The sequence below is a fragment of the Procambarus clarkii genome, chromosome 25, assembly GCF_040958095.1.
Source record: "Procambarus clarkii isolate CNS0578487 chromosome 25, FALCON_Pclarkii_2.0, whole genome shotgun sequence".
In the NCBI taxonomy this organism is placed as follows: Eukaryota; Metazoa; Arthropoda; class Malacostraca; order Decapoda; family Cambaridae; genus Procambarus; species Procambarus clarkii.
Genome location: NC_091174.1, coordinates 2968760 through 2996449, shown reverse-complemented (window position 1 = coordinate 2996449; position 27690 = coordinate 2968760). Strand labels below are relative to the sequence as shown.

The window sequence follows — 27690 nt, the reverse complement described above, 5'->3', positions numbered from 1 at the left end:
TGTGGGTAGTTGAACCCCAACTGTTTGCCAGGTCACGCCCCTGCAGGGTGGATGCCTCCCCCGCCACCATCACGCACCTCAAGACACAGTCCACCTCCAGTACCGTGCAGTCCACCTGCAGTACCGTGCAGGGTCTGGTCTATTTTAACCAAGAACACAAAATTAACAAAACAAATGTGAAGATCCGTGACGGAAAATGTCCACTTCCAAAGCGCTCGTCGTCGGCCAAACGGGAGTGGGTCTAGGCCAAGTGTCCCTGGCCACTTCCAAAGCGCTCGTCCGTGGACAAGTGTCGTGGGCCAAATGGGAGAGGGTCTATGCCAAGTGTCGCTGGCCGAGAAGGTGAGAGGTGGAGATGTGAGACAGGAGACATTGTAAGTGTGTTGTTGAAGAGGAATATATTGGTGGTTTGGGTGACAGGTGAAGGCTCGACTCCTGCCTCGGGTCACCACCTTCCCTTCTGTATAATGCTTCACCCTCTTACCTAACAGTGAGGTCTTGCTCTTGTCCCCTGCCTACTACCTCCCTTCCCCCCTCAGTATGTCCTCATATTTGACATACTTTATGCTCTATACTCATACTGGGTTAACAGTTTATCCTCATAATTGCCTTACATTAAGAAGTTCCCTTTCTCTTGTGACAACATGGATTAAATTAATCCATTCTCCCTTCCTTCCTCTCTCCCTCCCCCCTCCCTCCTTCCCCTACCTCACTAGATACCTTCCATACCTTAAACTTTCTCTTGTGATTGTTTCAACACTTAATAACTTCGGGTTTAGTATAGGGTGGATGACCTTCCCTACCCCAATACCCCCACACGACAGTGAACCCCGCATGACAGGGAACTCTGCCTTCCGAAGGGCTCGGTTCTTGGACCCCAACTGTTGCTAATATGAATGAATGACCTACCTTGAGTGTGAACGTGTCAATATATACAGACGACGTAAAGATAATGATAAATGAAAAATGGAGGACTGCAGAAAGTTAGAATGACCTCGACAAACTCTAGGAGTGGCCAAACAAATGGTTGCAGGAATTCAATTCTAACAAGTGTAAGGTAACTGAAGATGGGAGAGAAAGGCAGGAGACCAGGAGGTATCTACACCATGAGGGAAAAGCAACTACAAAGAATATAAAAGTGAGAAATATTTGCGAGTTATATAATTGAACACTATCTCCAGAGGTACATATAAACAGGGTAACATCAGCAGCATATGGGACGCTGGCAAACATTAGAGCATCGTTTAGAAAACTATACCAGGGCTCCTTCCAGGCAATCTACAAAGCCTTTCTTAGACTAATAATGGCATATGTAGCAGTGGCCTGGAATCTACACCTTGTGAAACACAAAACCTAAACTGAAAAAGTACAAAGGCTTGCAACAAGACTGGTGCCAGAGCTAAAAGGACTAAGCTATGAGGATAGGTTAAGGGAATAAGACCTCACAACCCTAGAGGAGAAAGAACAGAGAGAACATGATTACAATATACAAGATATTGAGGGGGAATTGACAAGGTAGACATTGACAACATCTTTTGAGTGAGAGAAAGTAGAATGAGAGAACACAGTGGAAGCTGGACATGCACAGGAGTCGAAGAAATGTAAGGACGTTTTCACACACAGAGATCACACTAACGTGATGCATCAAATGAACAAATCCACTAGGGCCGTGACGAGGATTCGAACCTGCGTCCGGGAGCATCCCAGACATCCTAGCTCAGTCGATTAAGGCAGTGTCTGGGTTGCTCTCGGACGCAGGTTCGAATCCTCGTCACGGCCCTTGTGGATTTGTTCTTAAGGACGTTTTCATCGCCTGTACGGGTGGTCAGCAAGTGGAAGACTCTAGCTGAAAGAAGAAGTTGTAAGCGTGTGTTGCAGACGTGGTGTGTTGTCACTTCACACCAACACAGCAGTTTAATATTCGCACCACATGTTGTTAGTCTGTGATGGGTACCACCTCGCCTCCTACGCCAACATGGCGCCCTGCCACTAGTGTCTCACCCATTGCAACCTTCCCATGCACGATATTGCTAGACCTCCAACCCTGGTTGATACCTGGTTGATGGGGTTCAGGGAGTTCTTCTACTCCCCAAGCCCGGCCTGACTTGTGAGAGTTTGGTCCACTAGGCCCTTAACAAGCATCCAACTACCAATCAATCGTTTCGCGAGATATATGATATATTACAACTTCTTAAACAACTCCAAAATCAAATAGAATACTAAAATACAAGTCTGAACCAATACGATAGTAAAAAGACTTATTTATCACTACTTAGACATTCTCAAAGAATCCATATTAGCACAATCTACATATTCCTCGACTAGGGATATCGACAAACTGTGGATATAGATTGGATAAGTTTAAATCCAGGAAAAAGAGCTGGGTAAATATTGGTTTGGAAACAGGTTTGTTGATTTATGGAACAAACTACCGAGTATTGTTATGGATGTGGTATTACATATTATTTAAATATGTGCTGCTTCGTATGGACCAATAGAAGCTGCGCCGTATGGACCAATAGGAGCTGCCTCGTATGGACCAATAGGGCTTCTGCAGTTTCTGTTATTATTAAATGATTATGTTGTTATGCAAGAGAACGTGGAGGCACTGGCTCTAACATCACAATATCACTAACAAGTTCACCACACGTGTAAACTGTTTACCTTATACAACACAGCTGTTCAGCTTCTGAACTCATTATGTGACTTCTGGTAATTATTTAGCCTTCTGATAATCAAGCTAAACTAACCAAAATTGTGAATGGATTGTTAATATAGTAACAAACTGTGTAGTTAGTTCACGTTGATGTAACTTGCTAAGCTACACGAATATTGGGGTTCAGTTCCTGAAATATTACGTGCTTCTGTAGCCTATCCTCTACCCGGCATGGAGTCCATCTAAATAAACTTAATTGGAACCCAGGAACTGTTGGACCCATTTACCCTCTTGTAAGCGCCAGGTACAGCAGTGATTCCCAGGTAGATTATCTATTCTAGTGGAGTAGATGACCCTCGCATGGATCTGGATACCGTGGTAGAAATGTAGACGTTTGGAGAGTTTCACTTGTCAACATCCCAACGTCCGGCCAAACGTAGAACCGTAACGTCGCATTCCAAAATCGGGGATTGGAGGATGTTAAATGGGTAACAATGACATTCCCCCATTTCCTCCATTCCTCGTCCTTCCTTCCCAATCACCGTTACCCTTCCCTCCTTCACAGGTCAATGACCAATGAGATTAGGCCAAACTGTCAATGACATAACCACAGGAGTCTTCAATGTTAGTGTTTGTTCACGACACAAACTAAAAAAGAGAAGAATCAAGACATATGAAAGCTACGGAGAGGGTTTGAACAAATGGCTATTAGGCTTTAATAGCAGTAAGTGTAAGGTGATAAGACACCTTCATATGATGAACGGGAATAACCACCAAAAATCTAGAAAGAAAAACAAACTGGGAAAGCACCAAGAATGACTACAGAGTAAGAATAGCACCAACAGCATAGGCGATACGGGCAACTTCAAGACAGCTTTCAGAAACCCAGTCAACTACCTACGTGAGACCAGTCCAAGAGCACACAGCCCCGGGGTGATGTCATTGTTACACAGTATTGTGGAAGTACGTAGATATAAGAGGAGGCAGAAGCCACCTCCAGTTTCAGAATCACAGCATTTATGACACCAGACAAGACAGTCTAGTTACTGCATTATGACAATAACAACCGCGTGACGTGAGTACCCACATAAACACTAACGTGAGTACCCACATAAACAAAGGCGTGAGTACCCACATAAACACTAACGTGAGTACCCACATAAACAAAGTCGTGAGTACCCACATAAACAAAGTCGTGAGTACCCACATAAACAAAGGCGTGAGTACCCACATAAACACTAACGTGAGTACCCACATAAACAAAGGCGTGAGTACCCACATAAACAAAGGCGTGAGTACTCACATAAACACTGACGTGAGTACTCACATAAACACTCACAAATTCAACAACCAACTTCAAATGAAAACAAGCCAAGCAACTTGAGGAATGAATCATTCAACTCAGCAGTAGCTAGATCGGCCGGGTCTTGTGAGGTTATGCTCCACCCCACAAGTACACTCATGTGAGTACGTACTCACCAGCACCTACACACACAAGTCATGTGTACATAAACACTCACACAGGCCATGTGCACATACACTCCCACAGATCATGTGCACATAAACATTCACTAACACAAACACATTCACAGAGACGGCTATGACTAGTCAGTGTCAATATACTTTAAGCAGGATACGAAGCGGCAACCAATCACATATACTTATATCAATTGTACAAACGTTAAAAAAAATATATATATTATATATCCACCATGTTTTCATCTGATAAAAGTTTATTTGTTTACATTTTCCTTGCTTCATAACAATCATCTGTCATCACAATAACAAACCCAGCACTGTCTTTGGTTAATCAAATACACTACTTAAAAAGGGCACTAATTACAAATATCATCTTCACGAGTCGTTAAATCCAATTATTAAGAGTAAAGTCATAGAAGAGAATGTGTGGGAGGGCGCGGGAGGACGGAGAGCACGACCCGCTCACTACACAAGCTGAGACCAAACTGAGGCGGAAGCAGCGACCAACCTTGCCCAGCCTCTCTTTCCCGCCAGATACCCCCAGCCGACACACATTTTTTTCTCAGGATGAACACCGACAAATCAATATTTAACAAATTTTGTAACTTAAATCATATAATTTTACTTGTTTTAGCATCTTACTGGTTACTAAATTTATTACTATATATTTAGCTCATAGGTTAGTATATATTAAGTTTTTTGTATATTGTTCAGGGGCTTGCGACGTTGGTGTTGTCGGTACTGGGAATAATACAATTGGTTGCCACTTGGGCATAGCACTTTGTCTTGTGGGAGCACACCTTTAAACTCTAGTCATGCGTGAAACCTCTTTACTTATGCTTCTTCGTCTTGCCTTTTAACATTTCTTTGTTTAAATTTTATACTTCGTGTAAAGTACTTACATACGTACTTATCAGATTCTCCTTAACCTTCTGCTAGGTGAGTAATAGGTGAGTACCTAGTCAAGCACTTTACACTTTATTTTCCTCTGGAGAGCTAGTTTATTGGGCAGCGTCACTCATCCTGTGAGTGGACACACCGCCATAGTGACAGTATTGGGCAGCGTCACTCATCCTGTGAGTGGACACACCGCCATAGTGACAGTATTGGGCAGCGCCACTCATCCTGTGAGTGGACACACGGCCGTAGTGACAGTATTGGGCAGCGTCACTCATTTTGTGAGTGGACACACCGCCATAGTGACAGTATTGGGCAGCGTCACTCATCCTGTGATTGGACACACCGCCATAGTGACAGTATTGGGCAGCGTCACTCATCCTGTGATTGGACACACCGCCATAGTGACAGTATTGGGCAGCGCCACTCATCCTGTGAGTGAACACACCGCCATAGTGACAGTATTGGGCAGCGCCACTCATCCTGTGAGTGAACACACCGCCATAGTGACAGTACTGGGCAGCGTCACTCATCCTGTGAGTGGACACACCGCCATAGTGACAGTACTGGGCAGCGTCACTCATCTTGTGAGTGGACACACCGCCATAGTGACAGTATTGGGCAGCGTCACTCATCCTGTGAGTGGACACACCACCATAGTGACAGTACTGGGCAGCGTCACTCATCCTGTGAGTGGGAACACCGCCATAGTGACAGTACTGGGCAGCGTCACTCACTGGGTGCCAAGTCATGTGGGAATAATACGAAATGACATTGCAGACGAAGCTGCAAAACTTGCAACTAAGCGAAGAAATGTAGGCATTTACATACCACAAAGTCTATCACAGATTAAGCAAGCAATTAGAAACAGAGCAATGCAGATGATGTACAGTGACCACAACACAGCAGTTGCAACATCAGGATCTGCGGGTTGGTACAAGAATTCAACCAACTACGAACCACTTATTTTGATGAAAGGGAGAAGTAGAACACCAGAAGTACACTTACATCGCATCAGGCTTGAATACCCATGTGCATGGGAAATAGGCTTACAGGTTCCAGAAGATGAGAGGAAATGTCAGCACTGTGGAGAAATGCCCGACAAAGTGGAACATTATCTAACACAATGCACAGTTACAAACCCATTAAGATTTCAACTTAGGTTCAACAGAGCAGAGGAAGTTGTTAAACACGTGGGGAATAATCTTACTGAAGCGACTATACGAGTCATAAATACTCATACACCGCCTAAGTAAAATATAAACGAGTAACACTTAATAAGCCAGCCAGAGGCTTAGGGCCCAGGCAGGAACATACCTGCAAAAAAGTTACATCGTGCGAGTGAACACACTGCTATAGCAGCATACAACACCCCAAAAAGACGAAACCATTCCTATTATCCAATCATGTTTCCTCATCTGGTATATTAACCAACAATGGGGCAGGGGCCACGGTATTAAGTAAATGTGATGATGTTTGTAGAGGCGTGAGCCTAGTCCGCCATGACCGCGGCAGCTGGAGGTACAAGGGACAAGCCTAGGTTGTCCACCGTCCTGTTCACCTCCATGTGCTTAGCCTAGCATTTTAAAAGCACCGAATCACCTTCTGTGGTTGATTGTTCAATAAACCCTTGAACTATATGTTTAACACATCTCTAACCCTGTCCATGGAGGACAGAAAAAAATGTATATATGTTGACTAGCATTGTAAATGTGTGACCACGTCTGTGGTAGAAAATAATAATAATAAAAAAATCCATGTGTGGCATCTCATCAATATCACTAAAACTCTAAGATGTCAGACATAATTCCAGGAGGAAGGCCACAACATGGAAGGAAAATCAAATATGAAAGTAAGCATAGTTGAGGCAGTCTTGGCCCCCTTGTATGAACAGGAATACATGAATACAATCATCTTCAGAAAGCCTAATAACTCCTGCCAGGCATCTCCCATTATATACCCATTCACTTCCATTTATGCTTGAACCTTTCTAGTGATTTTTGCTTCTATGGTGCTCATAACTTCGTTTTATTGATCTGCAACTCTATTTCCAAACTACTGATTGCCTTTTTTTCCAACTTTAAACTTGTTTAAAATAAATCCATCTTTTCGTGTTCTATTTTCTAATGATACTTGTTGCATCTTATTTATATCTCCTTTGATATTCCTTTTTAGCCACTTGTGTCCCGTTCTTACTCTTCATCTTACTAATGCACATAAATTGAGCTTACTTAATCTCGCTTTACTCCTCTTTATCTCTCATTCCTTACGCCTAACATTCGCTATCGATCTCTCTCCTCACTCCACTTTTCCTCCTCATCGTTCTTGTCTGATTTAAGTCTCTTGAAACACACTCATCAATCTGCCTCATCAATCATCCGTCAACTACCTGATGCCATCAGCTAGTTCCATCTACCTCCTGACAATTGTCTGCCCGTCTGACAATTGTCTGGCCGTTAACTAGTTTATTTGTGTGGTGTGTGGTCAGGGTTTAAGTTTATGACACCTTTTAGCGCATTCGAAAAATGTTTTTAAAACAATGGCGGTGCGAGGCTTCAAGTTTGGCCCATGTTGGTGTTGGCGGCGGGCGCCCGGGCCGTCCTCACACGGGCCGCTCGCCCCCTACATGGTCCACTCCTGCCATATTTGACCAGAGCTGTTAAGGTCCTCCAGCGTCCTTCTTGTTAAAATTGCAATATAAACAGTGAGTTTTAAAGCGCCCTTCTTGGGTAGTGAACATTGCTTCCTCCTGTCTCATCCCCCTCTTCTCTCTCTCTCTCTCTCTCTCTCTCTCTGTCTCTTGCACCATTCCTCTTATCTCCTTGTTCCCTCCCTTTATTATTTTTCTCATTCCTTTCCTTTTTATGGTGTTTGTTCCCCTCGTTTTTATTTTTCTACCTTTATTTTACAATTTGTAGCTATTGTTAAGTTGCTCCACCATGGTAGTGCTCGTGTTATCGAGGAGTTGGAGTTTGTGTCGACAGTGTAAGACACAATATATGGTATATTACTGGTCGACAAAGTAAGGCTTGTGGAGATACTGGTCGACAAAGTAATGCTTGTGGAGATACTGGTCGACAAAGTAAGGCTTGTGGAGATACTGGTCGACAAAGTAAGGCTTGTGGAGATACTGGTCGACAAAGTAAGGCTTGTGGAGATACTAGTCGACAAAGTAAGGCTTGTGGAGATACTGGTCGACACAGTAAGGCTTGTGGAGATACTGGTCGACACAGTAAGGCTTGTGGAGATACTGGTCGACAAAGTAAGGCTTGTGGAGATACTGGTCGACACAGTAAGGCTTGTGGAGATACTGGTCGACACAGTAAGGCTTGTGGAGATACTGGTCGACAAAGTAAGGCTTGTGGAGATACTGGTCGACAAAGTAAGGCTTGTGGAGATACTGGTCGACACAGTAAGGCTTGTGGAGATACTGGTCGACAAAGTAAGGCTTGTGGAGATACTGGTCGACACAGTAAGGCTTGTGGAGATACTGGTCGACACAGTAAGGCTTGTGGAGATACTGGTCGACACAGTAAGGCTTGTGGAGATACTGGTCGACAAAGTAAGGCTTGTGGAGATACTGGTCGACAAAGTAAGGCTTGTGGAGATACTGGTCGACAAAGAAAGGTTTAATTGAGTTTGGTATCATCGTTTAACCACTCGTCTGTGACTGGCTGTGGACAGCTCTTCCGCCATCTTGGTCACACCCGGCGCTGTTGCCACTTGTTCACTCCTTACACCAAACACTTCCAGACCAACGTAAGACTCGGTGCTTATCTGTGTTTGGGTACACGGCACGTGTGTCTCTGGCCGTGCTTCTCAGGACACGTATCTGAGGCCAGGGGCCAGATTCACAAAAGCAGTTACGCCAGCACTTACGAACCTGTACATCTTTTCTCAATCTTTGGCGGTTTTGTTTACAATTATTAAACAGTTAACGAGCTCCGAAGCACCAGGAGGCTGTTTATAACAATAACAACAGTTGATTGGCAGTTTTCATGCTTGTAAACTGTTTAATAAATGTAACCAAAGGCGTCAAAGATTGAGGAAAGATGTACACGTTCGTAAGTACTTGCGTAACTGCTTCGTGAATCTGGTGCCAGATCTGCTAGGCTTCTTTACTAAGTTATTAAATCAAGAACCGGTCATACTAACTCTCATGCTCACACAGTCATACTCACACAATTATAATCATTTCCTTACACTGTCCAGCGTCGTGTTCACAACACCCAGCTTCATTACCTTGCACTTGCTTGAGTTAAACTCTGGCAGCCACTTTTGGGAGCCACCTCTCAGGTTGCCCAGGTTCCATTTTCTAGTACAGCAATTTTTGGCCTATTGTAACGCATACGATCGAAATGCGACGCTCTTTGTAGGAGGACAGGTTGGTTAGAGACACAGAGAGAGTATCTACACTATAAATGGACTAAACGGAGTACACCCACACTCACTTGTTAACATGAGGGCGGACCAGTGGTGGTACTGGTGTGGTTGAGTACTTGTAGCTGAGGGGTGTGGAGCTGGTGGTAGTGGCGGGCGTGGTGGTGGTGGTGGTGGTGGTGGTGGTGGTGGTGGTGGTGGTGGTGGTGGTACTGGTATCTCCAGAAACTGGCAACAGTTGGGATAAATGTGGTGCTTTAGAGTGTGGTGGTGTGGTGGTGATGGTGGTGGCGGGTGGCCCACGTCCAGGTGGTGACCGTGGCGCCACCTGGTGGGCAACAACAACAACACAAACAGACAAGTTCAAACACAGGAAAGCCAGGCTATAACAAAGGCATATTATACTAGAGTATAAACAAGAAGGTATATTATACCTCGGTATAACAGAGCACAATACAACCGCCCTTAGCAAAGCACAACACGGAATAACAACACAGTGAGGGGAGACATGATCACAACCTACAAAATTCTCAGAGGAATTGACAGGGTAGATAAACTGTTTAACACGGGTGGGACGCGAACAAGGGGACACAGGTGGAGACTGAGTACCCACATGAGTCACAGAGACGTTAGAAAGAACTTTTTCAGTGTCATAATTAACAGGTGGAATGCATTAGGCAGTGATGTGGTGGAGGCTGACTCCATACACAGTTTCAAATGTAGATATGATAGAGCCCAATAGGCTCAGGAACCTGTACACCAGTTGATTGACAGTTGAGAGGCGGGACCAAAGAGCCAGAGCTCAACCCCCCGCAAGCACAATTAGGTGAGTACACGGCAACACAACACAGCCAAGCAGGAAGCAATAGAGCACAGCAGAACACAGCATATTACACAACGCAGCTTAACACATCACCACAGCACAAGAGAGCTTACCACTACACAACACATCAAAGACTCACAGCACAGCAGTGGGAGGCATGGGGCAGGACAGTTCAAAACATTACATCACAGCACAGCACAAGAGACAACAGCGCAAGACTGCAAAACAATGAACAAGACAGCACAATGCAACACAGGAACACAGCACAAAGCCGCGCCGCACCATACACACGACCTAACACCTCCACGGTCTTGTCTGTTCTGTCCCGTGTTACCCGGCCCCACCTGGCCCTGCCTCACCTGGCCCTGCCTCACCTGGCCCTGCCTCACCTGGCCCTCCCTCACCTGGCCCTCCCTCACCTGGCCCTGCCTCACCTGGCCCTGCCCCACCTGACCCTGCCCCACCTGACCCTGCCTCACCTGGCCCTGCCTCACCTGGCCCTGCCTCACCTGGCATCCCACCTATACTTACAGCTTAAGCTGTACAAGCACGTTAATCACCTGTGGCTGAGTACCATATAACCTGTTCTGTGAGTTAACAACTCTAGCTTGTCCACGTAGAACAGACCAAAATGTATATATGTTGACTGGCAGTGTTACCGAGTTGTCCAGGTCTAAGGTGGAAAATATACTAATTGCCATCCTGTCTCAACGTGGGAAGCTAAACTCCAATCCAATATTGTCTCCCGCCTAATCCCTTCTTCAACCTAATCATGCACTCTACTCAATCACAACTTCTAGTTAATCTCACTCTACAATAAGCCTTTGACCAGTTAATGTGCACCCAATCATATTATTCTTTAAGTCCTAAACTCCACGTGCTGGACACAATCACCTGCTGGATCACAGCCTCCTCCGTCCAAACACACTCATCTCTCTCTCCGACCCCTCTAGCAATCTCTTCTTTTCAGTTTTCTCTAACCACCTTTTCTGTGTGGGTCGGAGTAAAGAAAACGGAGGGATACAATTGAAGGAAAATGTATAAATGTGAAATATACAGCTAATTATGACAACAGGCGGACTGTCCGCCTTGCTGACACGATATTTGTTTGTTTGCTAGCTAAGCAATGCTCTCTTATGCCAGAAAGCTCTGTGTTTACGAGTTTTTCCATGTACTACAACATATATACGGTTAAATGAACAAATCCTCAAGGGCCGTGACGAGGATTCGAACCTGCGTCCGAGAGCATCCCACTGTCCTTGTGGATTTGTTCATTTGATGCATCACGCAATTGTGATTTTTGTGTGTATATATACGGGTGTATGTAGATGAATACCGTGTAGCACTCACCCCACACGTTATTGTGGGGTTTGATTCTCCTGCAATAGGTCCAAGCTCTTGGGCCAGCAGCTGTGGGGGCGAGGCGACTCATTTGGAGGTAGTTTTTGCTAGCACTGAATCATCCAGCACAGTTCACTCGTCTTCCACACCCTGGCTGATGGCTTGCAGTTGTACTCTAATGTCTAGTGGCTGTACTCCACGGTTCTATAGAGTTCAATACACTATAATATAATCTTCCTTTCCCCACCGGTATCCTATTCCACCAGCCACCCACACTAGCCCCCACCCCCAACATGAAGACCACGCCCACACACCCCCACTATAGTTCCACCCCCACTGACCCCCCCCCCCCCCACACACTGACCACACCCTTCACATGCAAACAGACAGACGCGACGTGGCACGAACCACAGGAGAAGAGCACAGGATCAATATTCATTTAAAAGGGAAAATAAAGGAATTATTAATAACGAACAAGACAGAAAAGGAATAGGAATTATTCACACAAAAAATGAAATGATAATAATTGCATGAAATACTTCATTTTCAAACTATGCAAGAATGCATAACCAGGAACATTAGTTGTAACTGTCTATACATTATACCTAAGTCATACAAGTATTTGTGTACGTCTGGTACCATACTACTTGTGTTAAGGAGGAAATGTATATGTTTATCTCTCAGAATGTTTGGTAATATGTTTATTGTTTGTGATGTGTGTCTATGTATGTATTAACACGATGTACTGAACGGGGTGAGAATAGCTTGAGCTACCTCATCCCTTTGTGTGTATTTTACCTCAATAAACTTATTTCAATTTCAATTTAGTTGTAACATTTCATGAAGCTTGAGTGATATTTCTGAGCTCTTTAAAATCAACTAAAGTGGTACTTAAGAATATTAATATTACAAAAATCAATGAATAAAAATTCATATCTCTAATAGAGTGTTGTTAAGCCCGTGTTCAACCACAGACGCGACCATTCACTTACAATGGTAACCAACATGTGTAAAAATATATAAAACTAACAATAAATTGTGTTGAACAAACTGGTAAATGTTCAGAGTTGAGATAAAAGCATCACACTTATAACATATGGGACAGATAAAGATTATAATGCACTTTCTTATTCGTGTAACATATTTAAACCATCCAACTGAATGGATTATTTGTCAAAAGATTATTGTATGTAAATAAACAAATCCACAAGGGCCGTGACGAGGATTCGAACCTGCGTCCGGGAGCATCCCAGACACTGCCTTAATCGACTGCCTTATTATGTATGTAAATAATTTACAAAAATATAACTGAATCCTTTTTTCTATAGTAAACAATAATTTAAGTATAAGCCCACGTCTATTTAAATTAGTAAGTTTTGCAACTGAGAGAAAATGTGAGAAATATCAAGTTTCAAAATCATAGGCTATTGGAGCAGTATATAAAAAATAACTCTAATAGCACTCACCTAGAGAGAGAGAGAGAGAGAGAGAGAGAGAGAGAGAGAGAGAGAGAGAGAGAGAGAGAGAGAGAGAGAGAGAGAGAGAGAGAGAGAGAGAGAGAGAGAAAGAGAGAGAGAGAGAGAGAGAGAGAGAGAGAGCATGGAGGACAGGGTGGAGAGCATACTAAAGATCATTAGGTTAGATGGTACAGCCTGTCTGGAATATCAATGGGGAAGATCGAGATGGGAAGGAATGTGAAGGACAAATGCGAAAACAAGGAAAGAAAATGAGAGAAATAAGTGAGGAACGGTAAGAGGGATGAGTAGGAGGGGAGGGAAGAAGAGATACATCAAAGAAGAAAAAAGATAAATATTAGAAAAAACCACAGAGGGAAGAATGTGATGGGTTGAGGATAAAGATGAAGATGGGAAGGGAATTGTCAAGGAAAAGCGCCAAGCCATTGCTACTTTTTTGTATTATTATTATTTTCTACCACAGACGTGGCCCACACATTTACAATGCTAACCAGCATATATACATTTTCTTTGCGACTAATAACAATGATAATAACAACATTTGTATACATAAACAGAGGCAGATACATAGGTAAGTACAACGCATAAAGCCACTAGTGCAGAGTGCATCTCGGGCAGCAAATGTGGTGTCTACCCTACGCTAGAAACAACCACGGCCGGGGTCCCTGCGTATATTATATTACCAGGTAATCTGTTCCATCACTTAAAACCCCAATTTTCATGTTCTATTTTGTGTTTAACATCTTTACACCTTATTAATAGGCCCAGGTCTCCTAATTAGGACTCACAAATGGCCCAAAAGCTTACGTCTACTCGAGGGCAACCAAGAGCCTCAATACATAATTCCAAGGTAAGATGTATGTACAAACATTACCAACAAACCCTCCTGCAAGCAAGCAAGCACATGTGAAAGCACAAACAAAACAATTAAACGTTAAATAAAAACAAGACCCAACTGGAGGAACAATAAATCATGTATATATGCATCAGTGTGCATATATACATGTGCCAAAGTATGCATCTATGTATATGCATAAATACTGAAGTACTTCCGTAAACCCTTGCACTTACCACCATCTTCCATAAAGAATAAGCCAACTGTAGCTACCATACATTCTTGGAGAAGAACAGGGGGGATGGATGGGCAGAAAGAGAAGGGAAGGAATAGCAAAGGGGATAAGAATAGACTGAGCTAGAAGCAAATGGGGAGGAGGGAAATGGAATGGGGAGAAGAGGGAGTGTGATAATAAAGACGATAGGAACGATGAGGCAGAGAGGAGGAGGGAGAGAAGGAAAGGGAGGAGGAGAGGGGAAGGGAAAGAAGGACAGAGGGAAGGAAGGAGAAGGAAGGACAGGGGAGGAAAGAGGAGGAAAGTGAGGGGTGAGGTGAAGGTCTTGGGCAAGTACGAAGGGTCCTGCATACTTCACAATCATCATCTTTGTCTCCTTCATCAGTCTCCTCCTTTGACATCGCCATGTTTACCTATTTCTATCTTCAACTTCACCTGTTTCTTTCCACTTATGTCCGTTTCGTTGTGTCCACGATGACGGGGCTAATAAGTGGATATGTTTTAACACATTCCAAGTACCAGCCTAGTGTCAAGTGTGTGGTCCCAGCCTCGTGTAAAGTGTGTAGTCCTAGCCTCGTGTCAAACCTCCGAGAGATCGAAATGCTGAAGTTTAGACACAAATAAAACACATCTATGCTCCGTCATTCAGCAGACAATTCAAGGGTAAACTTCCATAAAAGCTGCAGGTACACGAAGACCTCAGTTGCCTTATCTGCGGCCAATATACACTTGCTACACGCTATGTTCAGACTCCTGGCGGTCAGTGGGTGGCGGAGACAAGTTGTGTTTATAAATACTGGTTGCGTCAGACCCGCGCCAGTGTTACCGGGCTACGGTGCTCACCACGATAGCCAAGAGCTGCAGGAGCAGCATCAGTCGCTGTGACAGCAGCTGTAATTGCCTTCATTAGCAACAGCAGCGGTAGAAACATGCAGCACCATAATGGGTTATTTTATCACATCCAGCACAAACATGGAGTTATCCGCAGCTGTTTCTGTATTCAGTACACACAGTGGGGGAGTCGAGAGAGGGAGCTTTACTTGCTCAATAAATCACTTGCTACAAGTCAATGTTTGAGCTTGGTGTGGTGTGGGGTGTTCAGCCAGGCTGTGGTGTTTCCTCCCGACACTACACGTCCATCTCCCCTCTCTCTCTTTCTTTACACAGGTGGGTACAGGCGTAGAGATCGTCTCTGCCTTAACATACTGATAGCTTGCCCTTCCTATAATGTTCCCTACAATATTTACCCTGGAATACGACCCGCCTGTAAGTGTACTTTCAGATCTCGAATTACTGTCGGGTGAACAGGGGCGGACAATTATACATTGGTCTCCAGGTAATGCTCCCCGGGGATTTCTCCCGGGGCGAGTGAGGACGTTTATCCATCACGTTCTTTGATTTTTCCACTCCGTAAAAAAAATCAACCTTTTTAGCTTAACCAGAAACGTACGAAGTCAAGCAACCGACCTAACCTATAGTCCGATACATAGAAAATGTATATATTTGTAAGCCGTTACTTAATAGGTTGCATTCATAACGTTGTGTTAATAATCATATGAGAGATGTTTGTTTGTTTGAAATTAGTCGTAATATAAATAAGATTACCCGACAATAACAAGCTCACACCTCTCATTGTGCTTGTATTATTAACCTTACATGTTCAATAGCCTCGTCTATATGTATATTTTGGGAATGAATCTTGTTTTTATTAACTGCATTGCTTTACACTTTCTGGATATCCCGTGGTCATATTATACGGGACTTGTGTTCTAAGTTGTGAACCAAGCACTAAAATGAGTTGTTTTTTATGACAAAAAACTTAATATAAAATTTGGTGGTGGGAGCAAATTCTTATTCCGAAAGTTCGGTACAGAGGAAAAATTAGGGAACCACAAGTCTGGTGGAAGGGTAACTGATACTTTGTTACGTGAAAAGTTGACTCATTTCCAACTGGTTCCTGCCCTAACCTAACTTATCCTAGCCTCGCCCTTTAGTTTGTTGCTGCCGGCGGAGACGGCTAGTTTATTGTGCACCCCATACCCATCCTGTGAGCGGTAGCGCAAAAAGCATTACTGAGGGCACAAAAGGTCTTCATTAGACCTCAACTTAGATTATTACATAAACAATTTCATCTATCCTTCACACCTTATAACTACAATGTCAGCTAGTTACAGAGAAAGTTCTATTTTTGCCTCACGCTAATCAAACCTTCCCTAACCTTTCCAGATATACTTGAGAGCCGGGATGAACGAGTTGGAAAATACATTGTAAGTTGTAATTTGTTGCACTTTAAACATCTGTCTCTAGTTGGAACTGTATCTTGGAGCATATGCTCACGGGTCTGATGATTGTACGGGGTTCCCGCTCTTGCTAATGTACATTTTTACGGTAATAAACTGAAAAAGTAAACAAAATGTATTGGTATTTATGTTCCATATTATATATATATATATATATATATATATATATATATATATATATATATATATATATATATATATATATATATATATATATATATTTATATATATATTTATATATATATATATATATTTATATATATATATATATATTTATATATATATATATATATATATATATATATATATATATATGTGTATATCACGAAAATAAACACGTGATTAAGAATGTGACAATGTCAGACCACGGAGGAAAAATGAAACAATTGACCTTCTGAAGATGTATTTAATATACGAAAGTACTTAAGGAAATTTCCTGTTTCATTTTTCCTCCGTGGTCTGACATTGTCATATATATATATATATATATATATATATATATATATATATATATATATATATATATATATATATATATATATATATATATAACAAATGAAATCGCCAGCTACTAACTCGAGTTAACATGAATGTTGACCTAAGATTTTTCCCGATTCAAATTTGTGTTTCATCATTTCTGACTTGAGTTAACATTTGTTAAGCCCGTGGAGCAGCGCCTCCCGCCCCCGCCCCCGCCCTTGACAAACATCTCAACAGACGCCCCCTTGACAAACATCTCAACAGACGCCCACGCCCTTGTCTCAGGCACATATATACCACTTTACTCTAAGTATTTAGTTCTAAAAAATATTCATGGCCGCAATTTTGAATTCAAATTTCCGCGCCTTGGAGATGGCCAAATAATTCGGCCTGAATTAAGATTTATGTATACTTAATTCGCTTGTCAGTTCTAAATCGCAGTACTAACAGAACAATAAGTTACTAATATTCCAAATTGCATTTCTCAATTTGGTTTTAGATTTAAGTTCCGACTCACCATAATGGAAGACACTGACGGAGCACTACAGCCTAATACGAATATTCTGGTCGTATGCAAATTAACATAGAGACGTGCGCAAAGAGAGCAACAACAGTCTGACGAATCGGAGGTCGGCGGGACACGTAGGCAGAATCCATGTAAATAATAGGTAGAACCATGAACTATATTAGAGGTACGGGAATAGGCTACAGCTTAAACTACATAATTTTGAGTTTTTATTATTATTATTATTATTTTCTACCACAGACGTGGCCACACATTTACAATGCTAAGTACATATATACATTTTCTTCTGTCTTCCTGTGGCTCGCCTCAGTGAATGATTTTCAATGAAGTTTTTGTATTAACGGAATGATATTATTTTTAACACCTATATCTCCGAAACCTATCCTTATTTCACAGTATTCAATTACGTATACAATCCTGATTAGTTAATACAACTTATTGTATTGTGACTGTTAATTGTTGAGGTTATTTTCTTGGGTAAATCCTGAGCATTATTACTAAACAATGTTTAGTATCACACAAGTTGTGAACAAAATTGAATTCGTATCCGTTTCTTGCATTCCTCCCAGACACTCCCAGCCCCGCCCCGCCACGCCCTGATGTCTGGCGTGTGGAGAGAGAGAGAGAGAGAAAGGAGAGAAAGGAGAGAGAGGGAGAGAGGGAGAGAGGGAGAGAGAGGAGAGGGAGGGAGAGAGAGAGAGAGAGAGAGAGAGAGAGAGAGAGAGAGAGAGAGAGAGAGAGAGAGAGAGAGAGAGAGAGAGAGAGAGAGGAGAGAAAGGAGAAAGAGAGAGAGAGAGAGGAGAGAGAGGAGAGAAAGGAGAGAGAAAGAGAGAGGAGAGAAAGGAGAGAGAAAGAGAGAGAGAGAGAGAGAGAGAGAGAGAGAGAGAGAAAGGAGAGAGAAAGAGAGAGAGAGAGAAAAAGAAGTGGGTTCCATGGTCTAGGTTCGAATCCTGGCCGGGACAGAAAGAAATTTGCAGGGATTCCTCAGCTCATGCCTGTCATGTGCTAAAGTCATACTGGCTTAGCGCTTTACCCTCATTACTACCTTACCTCTTCACCTGGCAGTAAATAGGTACCTGGGAACCTTTGACAGCTGTCGTGGGTTACATCCTTAGAAAGGTCAGCTGTTGGAACAGCAGTTCGATATATACACACACACGTCCTATGAGAAGAACAGGGGAAGATTACCTAGGAACCAATCGTTAACTGTTCAAACAGCAACAATAGATAACATGGGAGGATATCGATTGGTAGGTCGTGTTCCAGAGGAAAAACTAGTAGGGTAAGTTGACCAGACCACACACTAGAAAGTGCAGGGACGACGACGTTTCGGTCCGTCCTGGACCATTCTCAAGTCGATTGTAGAGTTAGGCTTACCAGGAGCTGAGAAGGGAACGCTCCCAGCCTGCTAGCAGGAGTCAGAAGCCATCTTCTCTAGTTCCCTTGTGTTATTAGTAATTGTGGTGGCAATCAAAGTAAAAAACTTTATTCATAAATGATTGAGCATTTCTGGTAACTCCTGATCTATTAACTTGTTTATTTTTGTAAATGGCTAACAAGAACGCTTCACCTCCCGCTTCTGGTATCTACTATAAGTGTGTCAGATCCCATGACCTTTTACTATACCAAATTCCAGCCTTGCTTCATCTTTGGTACTTTTGAAGTCCCTCAATGATGCCCGGTTGGCACATTTCCTGTGCAAGCTTCATCTTCAAGACCTCTTGGGAACTGTCTGTTGAGTTCCTCACACATTTCCTTATTCTTCTCTGTGATAGTGCAACGCCCAATCCCAACCTTCCATCCCTCTCCTCAGTTTCATCACGTGTTGTTTTCCTCCTAATGCGACCACGGAGCAGTTTGGGTTTGGACTTTGCGTGTGTGTTATCTGTACCAACACATCCGTCTTATTCTTACCCTTGATCTGATCTGAACTACACACACACACACACATACACACACACACACACACACACACACACACACACACACACACACACACACACACACACACACACACACACACGCACACCTTCAGTCATCCCCGTCCAGTCACTGTTTATAACCGGCGGTGTGTCCCTACCTCTGGTAAAAACACAATATATACCCTCCCAAAAACATTCAAGAAGAAGCGTACTGCTCTTCTACCGCAAGATCATCAACATCTGCTTTTATTTTTAGTTTCCCGATTCTCACGTCATTTCCGCCAACTTCAGTCTCCACCCCTTCAACTCAAGGTCACCTATCTGCCTTGAAACGCTTCCTAAGTTAACAAAACGCTTCCCTCCAATCCCCCCCCCCCTAGTTTCTGGCTCAGTCTCCTGATTCACGGCCTTATCAACCAGATAGTTTATGCTTACAGTCCGATATAAACAATAAAAGCAATCACAGAGTCAAAAGGAAATATAAAATTAAGATAAGGATAAGTTGCAAGGTCCCGACTCGCTTCACCCATGTCATTATCGCTCCTTACTCCTACTGCATGCAAATCCATTCCTGCTGATGATAACTATGTTTATCCATGTTGCTGAAACAGCTGGAACAGCAATAGTAACCGCAAAATCCACCAATACCAGTAACTATAACAGTAACAGCAGTGCCAGGAACTGTAACAATAACAGCAGTGCCAGGAACTAACAGTAACCGCAGTATGGGATAAAAAATCCCCACACTTTGTGAAATTTATGTAAAGAATTTACATCAAGTCTTTCGCACTCTGCTGAGTGCTTTGTCAAGGTCTGAGTTTGAGGTTAGGACGAGACTTACATATCAACGTCTAATCAACGTGATTAGACGTTGAGATGTAAGTCTCGTCCTAATCACATATAAAGCAAATCACCTTGACAATGCACTCAGGACACTTTCAACGCCCGAAACGCTATGCGTACTAGTGGCTTTAGGTACTGCATGTACTATCTCTATCTTTAAATCCATCATTATGTCTGTAAATCAATGGATGTATCTTACCCTGAATAAATAATCTTTATCTGAGAGTGCGAAAGACTTGGTGTAAATTCTTTACATAAATTTCAGAAATACACAATTGTGGGGTTTTATCCTATGTTATTATTACCGTCAGGTTATCTTGAGATGATTTCGGGGCTTTAGTGTCCCCGCGGCCCGGTCCTCGACCAGGCCTCCACCCCCAGGAAGCAGCCCGTGACAGCTGACTAACACCCAGGTACCAATTATACTGCTAGGTAACAGGGGCATAGGGTTGAAGAAACTCTGCCCATTGTTACTCGCCGGCGCCTGGGATCGAACCCAGGACCACAGGATCACAAGTCCAGCGTGCTGTCCGCTCGGCCGACCGGCTCCCGTTACTTAAGTATCCGCAGTAATACCGAGAGAATAAACAAATAGAAACGCCAGGAACAGTAAGATAGATCAGCCATCAAGTCGAGCCAGAACATTACCTGGAACTATTAGCAACATTCAGGTCTCCTATTGTAAACAAACCAGTGATACGAGTGCAAGATGTCGGGTCCATTAAGCTATCTCTGCCCGCTCGTAGCCAGGCATTAATATCCCCAACTCAAATGGGCGCCTCACAGTCGGATGGCTCTTGTAGAATGTTCTTTAAGAGTCTTCGGGTCCGCCGACCAGGCAATAGAGTCTTGGTGATAGAGAGTGTGGACTGGTTGCTCCTCCGTGTACAGAAATAGGTCTTGCGAGATGCTAGGGCTGGATCTGCTAATCTCTACTGACATATGCTGACACGCTACTTGCATGTCATCCTGCCATCTGGCCGAGTGCCCGATCATGCGATGGATGATTTTGCATTTTGGAGATTCAAAAATCGAAACTAAAATACATGGAAAATTATAAAGCAACTTAAAAGTTTATTTATGTATTAAGGGATAAATAAACAATCGAAAATCAACAACATTTGCTGAATAGTCATTAAGTAAGCTATAGAATAGTTTCTCCCCATGTTGCTGCCAGATACATGGGCGGCCACATTTTACACTTTACGACAGTACGATAATGTTCTCAGTGAGCGTCTCTTATCCCTGACGGTTACCTGGTTGGCTACGACTCTAGTACAAAACAATTATCGCTTTAAAGTTTTGAACAAATCGAGGAAGATAATAACAGCCCAGTTACTCTCTCTTATTACCCTGGAAAGCCAGAGTGGTTATATGGTGGGCGTCTGGCAGTGGGCACCAGCAGTGTGACCCCAGGTACAGTAGCCTCGTGCGTTTTGATTTTCATAATGTACCAGGCCCCTTCACCGACCTCACAAACACTTATATAGTTTTATTTGCGGGAGGTCAGCTCTTTGGTCCCGTCTCTCAATCCTTAATCGAAAGTTGTATATATTCCAGAGCTTATTGGGCTGTTATATCCATTTAAAGTTGCGTATGGAGTTGGCTTCTACCACTTCACATTTTAGCGCATTCTGATTATTCACTTTCCAGACACTGAACAAATTATGTCCAATATCTTCATGCACGCTACCCGCCTCACGAGGCGTTCTTAGCTATAAAACCTCAATGGTAAAAGCCGATAAATGCCAGTCAAAGAGCCAGGCGGAGATGCCCCGTTGAGACAGGGTTGAATATAGCGGCGAGCGTATGTCAGGCCGGTCCAACGTTAGGAGGGAGTAGGGGCATGTAGGAGTGTAACTCACCTGCTACACTCTCCTCGCCCCCTTCCCACCCCAGACTCCCCACCGCCCACAGCCAAAATGGGAGGAGGAGGACGGGCGGGCAACGGAGCCTATTGGACATCCCAAGGCTCACAACCTCTCCCAGCGAGCACCTAACCCCTCCTCCTCCTCCGCCACAAGTCAACACTAGGGATGATGTTAGCTTCGCCAGAGAGTGTAGGACACTGACGCAGGGAGTTCATGGGGCTGTGCTGTTTGGTGACAGGATGACATAACTTATGTAAGAGTACTTGAAATGTCTCACGAAAGGACTGATCCTAATGTGCGGTAATTAATGAAGATAACATTACAACATGAATGCACCGTTATTAGGATCATATAATGAACAAGTAATTCTAGATATATTAAACAGTTACTTATATTATTACGATTTAACTACATCAGCTGTTATCCTGCAAGGCTGGATACTTGAGGCATCACCACACTGGAGAGAAGGGAATTTGTAACAATAGGATATCATCAGTGGCGTATGCAAGGCTGGCCAACATAAGAACTTCCTCAGAAACTTGTGTAAGGAATCATTCAGGACCTTCTATACCTTCGTATACCACATATGTCAGACCAATCCTGGAGGTGTATGTGGGAAGTCCTTATCTAGTCAAACAAAAGACGAAATTATAAAACTTTCAGAGGTATGCCACCAGATTAGCCCCAGAGCTGAGAGGTATGAGCTATGAGGAAAGACTACCGGAATTAAACCTCACGTCACTAGAAGACAGAAGAGTTCATCTTAACATCTTAACTTAATAACTTCATTTTTTTGCCCGAAACGCTACGCGTACTAGTGACTGTACAAGAATTTAAGAACTCTTATATATATAAACAAAAAATATATAAATAAAAGTTAGGGGGGGGGGAAGACATGATTACCGCCTACAAAATTCACGGAGGAATTGAAAAGGTAGATAAAGACAAGCTAGTTAGCACGAGTAGTACACGAACAAGGGGATACAAGTGGAAAATTATTATTCAAATAAGCCAGAGACATTAGAAAGAATTTCTTCAGTGTCAAGAGTAGTTAAGAAATAGAATGAATTAAGACGTGATGTGGTGGAGATTCCATACACAGTTTCAAATGCAGATATGACAGAGCCCAATAGCCTCAGGAATTTTTACATCAGTTAATTGATAGTTGAGGGGCAGGACCAAGGTCGGAGCTCAGCCCCCGGAAGCACAACTAGGTGAGTACATGCACGCACATGAGAGTGTGTGTGTGTGTGTGTACTCATCTATTTGTGCTTGCGGGGGGTTGAGCTCTGTGTGTGTGTGTGTGTGTGTGTGTGTGTGTGTGTGTGTGTGTGTGTGTGTGTGTGTGTGTGTGTGTGTGTAAGAAATAAAAACAATGGATTTCACCACTGCAGTGCGCCATGTCTCCGCTAAGGCAACACACTCTTATACCTATTGGCCAAAATCACTGCAATGTGACCTCTAAGAAGCTCTACACTAAGGCTCAACAACCCTCTTGCCAATTTAAGTCAAAATGCCTTTAATGCACCTTCTAAGTCTCTTTTTGGCCCATAGGCGTTATTTTCGAATTCAGAAGTTGCTGTACCATCGAGGATGGTTACGATACCTTATCCTTATACCTGCGAGGATAGTCACGATACCTCATATATTACAGTTAATTTATTATACTGAAGCCCTGCTTGCTCTAGTACCCGAAGAATCCTTGGAAGGCTGGAAAAGATGCAGGACTAAGCCATGAGGATCATCCTCGGATGATCTAAATTATTAAACAAGAGGAAGGAACCCAGTATCCCATGTGTGAGTATCCAACGTCTTAATTGGTACCAAGATGCTTAGGCTAACCCACCCTAATGCTCTCCAGGCCTTCTTTATCGAAGGTTAGCATCCTTCAAAGTGGATTACAAAACCTGCAAATGTATTAGGTTCGTGATCTCTGCCAAGAGACAACAAAGGCATCTTCCTGCACCATGGGGGATCACCCCTTTCCAAATGACTATCCCAACCTCACAAGATTAATGAACAACCTGCGCCTCGACTTCAAGCAAAGTACAATGCCCTAAGCCAAACTGATGCTCTGGTCACAGAGTACTCCGTTATTGTTGTTGTTCAAGATTCGCTACTTGGAACAAAATGTTCCAAGTAGCACGGGCAATGGTGAGCCTGTTCAGAGTACTCCTTCGCACATACTATTTATACTGATGGTTCCCTACACCAGTCCACTGGTGCCGCCGGAAGTGCAGTTGGTGTGAGAGCGAGCGACGCCGCCTACTGAGAGCAGGGCGCTCGTATAAATAACTGAGCTTCCACTCCACACACAGACTTGTTTACCATACACCTTGCACTCAAACCACTATATGTATCCAAAGTTGACACGCTAATTGTAAGTGACTGTCATCCTTGATTGACCTTAACTCCTTGAGACATAACTAATGTGCTTGTGTCTGAAGCAAGGCCCAGATAACATACAAGCATGAAGCAGATCTGAGTAAATGTAAACTCTGTCAGCTCACATAAGTTTAGAGACACTGGTAGTAGACATTTAGGAGACATTTTGAGACGGTTGGAGTCCTGTCTGTTCATGGTGTGATGACTCCTAATGATCCATCACTTTCTCAGTATAAGTCTCATTATTGATGGCAAGAATTTCCCAATACACAAGTGTTGCCTCTTGTGGGCGAGAGATAAATGGGTTATTTTATTCAGAAGAATACTATCATTAATTTTAGTAAGTTACCCACGAACCCACGAGGAACGGCCTAGTTCAAGTAATACAATTTATTATAACAAACCCAACCTGGCACGGTGGCTTGGCCAGGCCCCAGGGAAGAACCTCCCTAATTACAATTGTGTAACTATCTTCAAAAGATTGTTACTTGCTTAGTTAAATGAACTATGAGGTTCAGTTTCTAAACCCATTATGTGCCTATTTAACCCTTTCCACCCCCCCCCGCCCACGGTATGTGGTGCATAATAAAGAAATTGAATTGGTAGAATAACTCCACACCAGATCCACAGGAATGGAACACGTTCAATAATTAACAATATATTTAACAAAACCCTCGAAACATAACCATTGGTGTTGCCTCTTGACATTTCCGTTCATATCCAACACTTCCTCTGGACAGAAGTAAAGATTTACGACCCCAATATACTAGGAAAACCTCAAATTTGATACAAGAAATGGTAAACACTTTGGAAAACCACAATAAAGTACATCATGTCCACTTCCGAGTTACTACCACCAAATATAACATTCTGGAGCAAGCTGGAAGTTGCAATAACACGTAACGTCAATAGTTACCTGGATGGCTAGTAACAAAACTCAACAGGACTTATCTTAAGAAAGAATTATGCAGGACAAATTAGAGCGGTCCACCTCTCCCTGTCAGGACAAATGGAATTCACTCCCTCCTTCCAGGCAGCGTTCAAGTAAAAATGCTGTACAGTAAACTGTCTTTGTTCACAATTCTATTTCGACCACCACACTTGACAAAACAATTACAAATTATTTAAACTACTGGCTGTTTAATATTTAGTCAATGTACTAAGTTAAAGTACTTAAACACAGCCAGTAGTTTATATGTTAACTAATTCATCCTACATCCGGCAGTTCCGCAGGATAACGGCCAACTCGACCTGATAAAAGACCTTTTGAGCCTTTTGTAATCCTTTTTGCGCTACCGCTCACAGGGTGAGTATGGGGTGCATAATAAACTAGCAACAAAGAAACAAAACAAAATCAACCGTCAAAACACTTTATTTTTATGTAAACTCGTTGTTTAGGGAGGTAGAAATAGCCTAAGCTACTCTATCCCTTTGAGATGTATTTCTTTATTGTTTCAATAAATGTACATGTACTTGAACTTGAACTCGAACTCGTTGTTTATTCTCAACCGACCAACCCTGGTGATAACTAGTTACCATTTAGCCACAACTCAATTGTTTGGTTGGCCAGAAATACTCTTTTAACTTTTATGTTGTCTGCTCTAACTGCATGTATGGATAAATTAATTTATTATATAATAGCATATTGAGCATGTTTATGTGCTGGTGAGGTTAGGTGTTTAGGTTATGCTGGCAATTATCTGCATTAAAATGTACGTGAGTGAAGCTTATATGGAGTTGCGATCCGAACACGGGTAGTCAACGAAGCACTGTTCGAAAAATGCTCCATCGTAATCAGTTGAGTTGTATGTAAACAACGGGATGAGTTGTTTACCTATGTCCAAAACTACACTTAAATCAATCAATTAATTGCAATTTGTAAAAGGAAGTAGTTTTATATCACGTAGTTTGCCTGATAAATTTACTAAAACTAAGAGTCAGTTTTGTAAATAAAAAAAGAACACAAAAGCATGTATCGTTATGGAGTGAAAGTTAAGACTAATGTTTATGTAATAATGGGACTGTGAGAGTAATTAGCATTGTTTGACTCCCATAGCAATAACGTGTGTGAGAATACAACCCCGTCCTTGACTCAAGTCCATTACATCCAGCGGTCGACCCCACAAACACATTCATAAATTTTTACATACTATTCATTCAAAACGGGAATGTTCTCAAATATAAATTAATATTATAATATATTAGCATATTGTGCAAATATAGGTTAGGTCCAACAGCCTGGTTGATCAGTCCAGCAACCAGGAGGCCTGGTCGACGACCGGGCCGCGGAGACGCTAAGCCCCGGAAGCACCTCAAGGTAGGTTAGGTGTTTAGGTTCTGTTCGCGATTATTTGTATGTGTAGTACGTGGGTGAAGCATTTATAGCGTTGTGATTCGAACAAAATTCGTCAGTGAAGCACTTGTTCCGGAAGTATTCGAACAAAATCAGTTGTGAGTCGTGTGTAAACAGTTTTTAATTCATTAACAGGGGGTTTGGCGGGTGCATGGAATCACTTGGTTCTTTGTTTGGAGGACGGACTGGTATGTGAGAACGATACACACAAGATGGTATTCCTGGTTCAATCTTGGTGCTGTTCTGACACCAGACATATGCTCATCCTACAGGGTTCGCTGGAAAACTTGCTGCATTTGATGCCCGTTGGGTTACGTTTTGAGGTAAAGTACCTTTTATACAACTGCCTAAGTGGTTACGACGCCTGGCGTATATATCATGTAGTAAGGTTCCGAAAGACTACTAGACATTTGTCAGTTTTTCATAGGCTGTAAACCACTTTTATTTACTCTTCCAGCATTAGGTTTGATGTTGTCAACCCCCACCCTGGGAAACTTCATTATTTTTCTCCAGGAACAGGCACACTGACTCAAAATGTTCTGATATTGACCTTATCTAACATAGGATATATGAGAAAATCACGCCATCGTGATATCTTATCTATGATATATGTTGCTCATTGTGCGCTTTGACAGATTGAGCAGCTGCTTGAAAAGTCTAGCACTGCATGAAGCAATGAACTTTAGATTCTTACCCATCTCTTAACTGGTACAATTTACAGTATTATCCTGAAGTCTCTTTAATAAACAAAAGTTTACTCAAGCTATAAATGGATGCCAACAGAGAGAAGGCCCCAACAGAGACTAGTTGCAAAAAAGGAAGACAGACATGTCTGCAAAACTAGCTTTTCTCTATAATCACTGAAACCAACCAGGAATTGAGCACTCCG

The 27690-nt window shown here is 42.7% G+C and overlaps 3 protein-coding genes across 3 annotated transcripts in view; 1 reads left to right on the top strand and 2 right to left on the bottom strand.

Moving 5' to 3' along the window:
- LOC123756416 (dentin sialophosphoprotein) overlaps positions 1-4606 on the bottom strand; it is a 170538-nt gene extending 165932 nt beyond the window's left edge. Inside the window, exon 1 of the mRNA XM_069331165.1 lies at positions 4500-4606. The gene's annotated coding sequence lies outside the window, so the exon portion shown is untranslated. The remainder of the gene's footprint in view (positions 1-4499) is intronic.
- LOC138349497 (uncharacterized) overlaps positions 1-27690 on the top strand; it is a 691637-nt gene that overhangs the window by 75530 nt on the left and 588417 nt on the right. The gene's annotated exons all lie outside the window — the stretch shown is intronic.
- On the bottom strand, positions 7987-14528 carry LOC138368332 (keratin-associated protein 12-2-like). The gene is made up of 2 exons (XM_069330859.1): positions 14459-14528; positions 7987-8642 (listed from the first exon to the last, which is right to left on the bottom strand). Exons 1-2 carry the CDS (start codon positions 14526-14528, stop codon positions 7987-7989), a joined length of 726 nt encoding a protein of 241 aa, XP_069186960.1.